A 5,048-nucleotide genomic window follows, 5' to 3' on the forward strand; every position below is an offset into this window, starting at 1 on the left:
ACTTCTCTTTTTTCCTTCAAAATATATATCTAAAACATTAAAACTAAAAGTGCATTTTTACAACATTTCAATAACACAATTTGAAATATACATATATTGTAGTTGATCACCAATATTCTCAAATTTGAGAAAAGTCATAATTTCGTGGTCTTTTTTTTTACAGGGATGTCTTCGCCTATTTGATGTCCTTACAATTGACCTCCTGACAACACAGAGGTCACACGGAAACGATGACACGGTTGATAACTTTGATTACTGACAATTACAAGAAGAATCACCAGCACTTGCACTAGATGTCATTCTGAAACCCACCCTTTAACCTTCAGCGGCTGCGCGTAAAACACTCCTCTGCACCGCTATGGACTAAAACATAACAAGTAAATAATTTATATATTGAAGAGCAATATTCATCTGTGCGATTATGTGCTGGACTCCATGGTGGCCAACATTTAAAGCGACACATTCACTACAAATAGATCAATAACGCCACCCAACTTCGCGCCCTGATGGTGTTTTCCGACGCCATGAAAATAAACTTTGGATTTGATTTGAAGGCCTTTCCGGGACCAGAGTTCGCAGGCCATCGCATGCGAGTCAATGCACGGCAACCGACTGCATGGATGAGGAGTTAGTCAAACTTTCACTAGGGGTAGCGGGGCTGCTCTGGCTCGTCGCGGTCTGCGGGGACGTGGGGCTCAGAGACTGCGGAGAGTTTGATAGGAACGCGGGGATGTGTGGGGGCATGGCGGAGAACCCCGACATGGAGGTCGGGGTGGGCTTGATGGGCACGGGGATGGCCGGCAGGGTCTGCCCGCCGTGGCACAGGGACTTCAGGGGCATGCCGTAGGCGCTGTAATCGCCTCCTGCCATGGAAATGGGCGCCACCGTGTCGATGACGCCGGTGTTGTACATGTGGGGCCAGGCGCTCGTCAGCTGGTTGTGCAAGGGGTACCCGGCCGACATGGACTGCATGGTGGAGAACGCAAGGCTCCCCGGCACCTTGTACTCTCGGGCGATGATGTTTTCGATGGCGAAGGGGTGCTTAAAGGTGGACGACTGGGACACCCCGAGGTTGTAGCCGGACATCTGCGGCAGGTGCGTCCCGGTGGCGGCCAGCGCGCTGAGCCGCAGCTTGGCCTGCTGCTGGAGGTAGTGCGCCGCCTCCGACTGCTTGCTCTGGGCCAGGCGCTCCGCTGCCATCAACACTTTGAAGCGTTTGCGACGTCTCAGGAAACTTCCATTCTCAAACATGTCCCCGCAACTGGGGTGCAGCGCCCAAAAGCTCCCCTTACCTGGTTGATCGGGGCGCCGGGGTATCTTGATAAAGCAGTCGTTGAAGGACAGGTTGTGTCGCAGGGAGTTCTGCCAGCGCTGGGTGTTTTCCCGGTAGTAAGGGAAGCGGTCCATGATGAACTTGTAGATCTCACTCAGCGGCAGCATCTTCTCGGGGCAGCTCTGGATGGCCATAGCCGTGAGAGAGATGTATGAGTACGGCGGTTTCTGGTCGCTGTAAGTGTTTCTTCCCGGGCGAGGCATCCTTCAAAAGTGTAAACACCTATAATTCTCCGTTAATTCCTCAGCGAAAGCGCGCAAATCTTTACGGGCATGCACCCCAAAAAGAAGATGCGCAGAAACAAGTCGTTGAGAGATGCTGTGATCTAAGATGTGAGCCGAACCGGGGCTTAGATGGTCCGCACGCTGGGCATTGAGGTACCCAAGTAGTCAGGATGGAGGAGGCGCAGTCAACGCTGCAGATCTTCCTGGGTGTAGAACACAAGTCAGAGGGGTCCCATCAGCGGATCAGAATGGGCGTCATCCGGCGTGCGTGGTCAGGACGAGCTATGCGGACGCTTCCATGTTCCTCCCAAGCATCTGAAGGTTCCGTGTAGTGTCAGCAGCAGAAGAGACCCCCTGTAGAGGCGCCCCATTAACGTGCCACCTCTTCGCTATCACATGACAATCGCTCTGGGAGGAGGGGTTTCGGAGAAAGGAATAATCTGGTTTCATTTACAGCTATTTACATGGACACCTTGGGCCAATAGAAACCATTTCCATGTGAAGACAGGGGAAGGGGGCTGCGGAGGCCCCGCTGCCGGGACTGAACCACGCTGGCTCTTAGTGTGAAGGTATGCGCTGATATATACTCACTTCATACAGGCGTTATTATTATGGGGAGTGTGGGTTGGAATACGCGTTCAAAACAGAATACGAAATCAGAGATTCGTCTTAATTTAACACATTCTAATGCAAATCATTTCACTAATTTTACGCATTTTGAAAGTATGAAACCGTAAATAAAAGTAAGGAATTTACCTTGTATTTACATATTTTAAATATATCTGACATATTTATAATGTATTCACAGGGTGCTATATATACACTCAGGGTATATATATATTAACAATACAACTATTTACATATGTTATATGCTTATATTTGTATTTCATTTTATTAATTATTTTTCACTGCAACTCTAATGGAGAATGAACTGACAGTTAGCAGCACACAGAGAAGGAGAGGTTGTTTCCAGACCATATGAACCCTTCTCCCCAATGCTGTCCCAACTCAAGGCTCACGAGGCTATCGACCATCCGTCTTTTGTGGGCCTATGTGTATAAAGAAGGTTGAAACCTACTTCAGAAATGCAAATAAACCCTTTAGAGCAGTGTGGTGAAAACTGTATAAAATATCCATAAGTCAATTATATGAATGCGAGTACCCAATGGAACCTATTTTGAGCAACGGCCATTCAACCTTTGAGCTGCAGCCCACCAAGGGCACCTTCCGCATGGAGGGGCCACAATACAGGGACCACACACGCGCACGGGGACCTCCTCATAATTTATGCTAATTCCCCCTACATAAATCTACAATAAACCCCGTTACTGGTCTCGCACACAGAGAAAAGAATCGCAAAGTGTGTTTTCTACCTTTGGCCATTCCCAATCAGAGACCAACGATTAGACGACAGAGGACTGGAAAGAAACTCAACAAACTAACAACTAATTGATTTCAGCATTGCAAAACAAGTTGGCCAAAACAAGTAGGCCTATTAGCTGTACATTAGGGTTGGGTTAAAAAAATACCGTTAATATATACAGATTGACACGCACGCATGCACGCGCGCGAGCGCACACACACACACACACACACACACACACACACACACACACACACACACACACACACATAAACAAACACACACCAAAACACACAGACACCCACACAAACGCACGCACCCCCCCCCCCCCCCCCACACACACACACACACACACCATACGCGTCACAGCCTGTGTTTACATTTATAAAAAGTTTAAAAAACACAATAAAACAAAAAGGTTTTATTGTTTAGATTAGAAGATTCCATCGCATTGATCACTGACAATAACAAGACATGTTGGCCTACAGCAACGATTAATTATGTATTTGAGCTCCTCAAAAACGTACGGTCCTACCATTGTAGGATAATATTGACAATGAATGTGAAGCAAATAATTAAACCACTTGGCATATTTTCTATATCAAATCTGTCCCAATCCTGCAAGGATCTGCACTATTCCCTATGCCAGTGCACGAGCCTTTTTTTATTTTCTGCGCAGTTTGCATCCAATTGGCCACATTTGTTCTGCAAGTTAACCGTTAACCAGCCTGCGAGGCGCATCTCCGCGTCCAGAGTTGCGGGATATTGTTGCAGCCATTGTCCCCCACCGAATGCAAACACCGAAAATACCACCATGACTCTGAATCTGATTAAGGGCTTCGAGTTTCTCCTAAACTCCCGAGTTCAAGCAGTATATCAACTATGCGCTATATTTGGTCATTTGTATGAGGCGAACACAATGGCTGGGATAAGCCAAATTGCATTGCACTTGTGAACTGAACCTCAGTCTGAAGTGTCTTTTATAGCGGGTGGGTGGGGGGGGGGCAAGAACAATTTTGTGAGTCTAAAAAGAAGAGAAAACAAAAGCACTTTCTGAAGCATCTTAAAGTAGAGTAGTGAGGCGTGACATTCCCAGGGGGAGCGCGCACAAAGGCCGGGGTCACCGGGACGGAGAGGAGAATCAAACAGCCACTTTCACACGTCTGCATCCAGCCCCACTATAGGAAACAAATGTTGTTCAAAGAGGATCGATTCCATTCATTCTAAAGCAGCGAATGATAGCCCCACAATATTGTCACACTGAATCAACTTGAGTTATGCTGCCACCCAGGACCCGCAGGGAATCAACCGCTTCTGCAGGAAGATGATGGATTGAAAAGTAAAGTCGAGTGTAACACAATAGATGAGTTAGCAGCACCCTTCTGCACATCTGCATTGGTGCTGCATACAATGGAAAATAAATTATTCAACAGAGGTTAAAGCTACATTATTATTCTTGGATTCATTTTGCAATCATTTCCAATGGCTCTTGATTTTCCTATAGGGAGCTATAAGGGCGTTTTGTTTAAAGGGCACCGATGTCATTTCCTTTCCTCCGTTCATTTATTTCCTTGACATGTCCACACCTGCTGTCCGGTGATCCAAGAGGCTATTTAGCAAACGCTTCGTTTACGACATAAACGCTGGAAAATATGTGGTAAGCCATGCTCTGCTGTCTATACCAACAAGATGTGCATTTCTAATTAAGTCCGCGGTGGCTTTACCCCCCGGAGAGGTTTTACGGTGCAATTAAGGGCGGTCTGATGAGAAGGTATGAATATTCAGAAGGATTGACAATTAATTAGGAGATAGAGGACTCTCCTAAGAACCTCCTCGATTGCTGGCACATTTAGCATATAAGGGGGAAATCACACTACTTAAAGGCCGACTTCACATATTGCCCAATATAGAATTTTAATTATTGACCGAAAAAAAAGTACCTAAAAAATACTATAAAAAAATATGAATTTCTGATGATCACATTTTTGACACAGAAAAGGGATGCCACGACCGATTCAGATTTTTTCATGATGAATATATATATTATTTTCTATTGTTATGCTTGTATTTGTTTTTCCAAATAACATGTCCATTGTCCATGAGCGCGACTCATTAGTCACTTCCCAAT

At 46.0% G+C, this 5,048-nt stretch overlaps 1 protein-coding gene across 1 annotated transcript; it reads right to left on the reverse strand.

Annotated features, from left to right (window-relative positions):
* Positions 1–594: 594 nt before the first annotated feature.
* Positions 595–1,536, reverse strand: foxb1a (forkhead box B1a). The gene has a single exon (XM_056599448.1). It carries the CDS (start codon positions 1,534–1,536, stop codon positions 595–597), a length of 942 nt encoding a protein of 313 aa, XP_056455423.1.
* Between the last annotated feature and the right edge of the window lie 3,512 nt (positions 1,537–5,048).

This window comes from Gadus chalcogrammus, chromosome 9 (assembly GCF_026213295.1).
Source record: "Gadus chalcogrammus isolate NIFS_2021 chromosome 9, NIFS_Gcha_1.0, whole genome shotgun sequence".
NCBI lineage: Eukaryota > Metazoa > Chordata > Actinopteri > Gadiformes > Gadidae > Gadus > Gadus chalcogrammus.

Excerpts from the sequence above, each read along its gene's own strand:
- foxb1a (XM_056599448.1), bottom strand. The coding sequence starts at position 1,536 with ATGCCTCGCCCGGGAAGAAACACTTACAGCGACCAGAAACCGCCGTAC.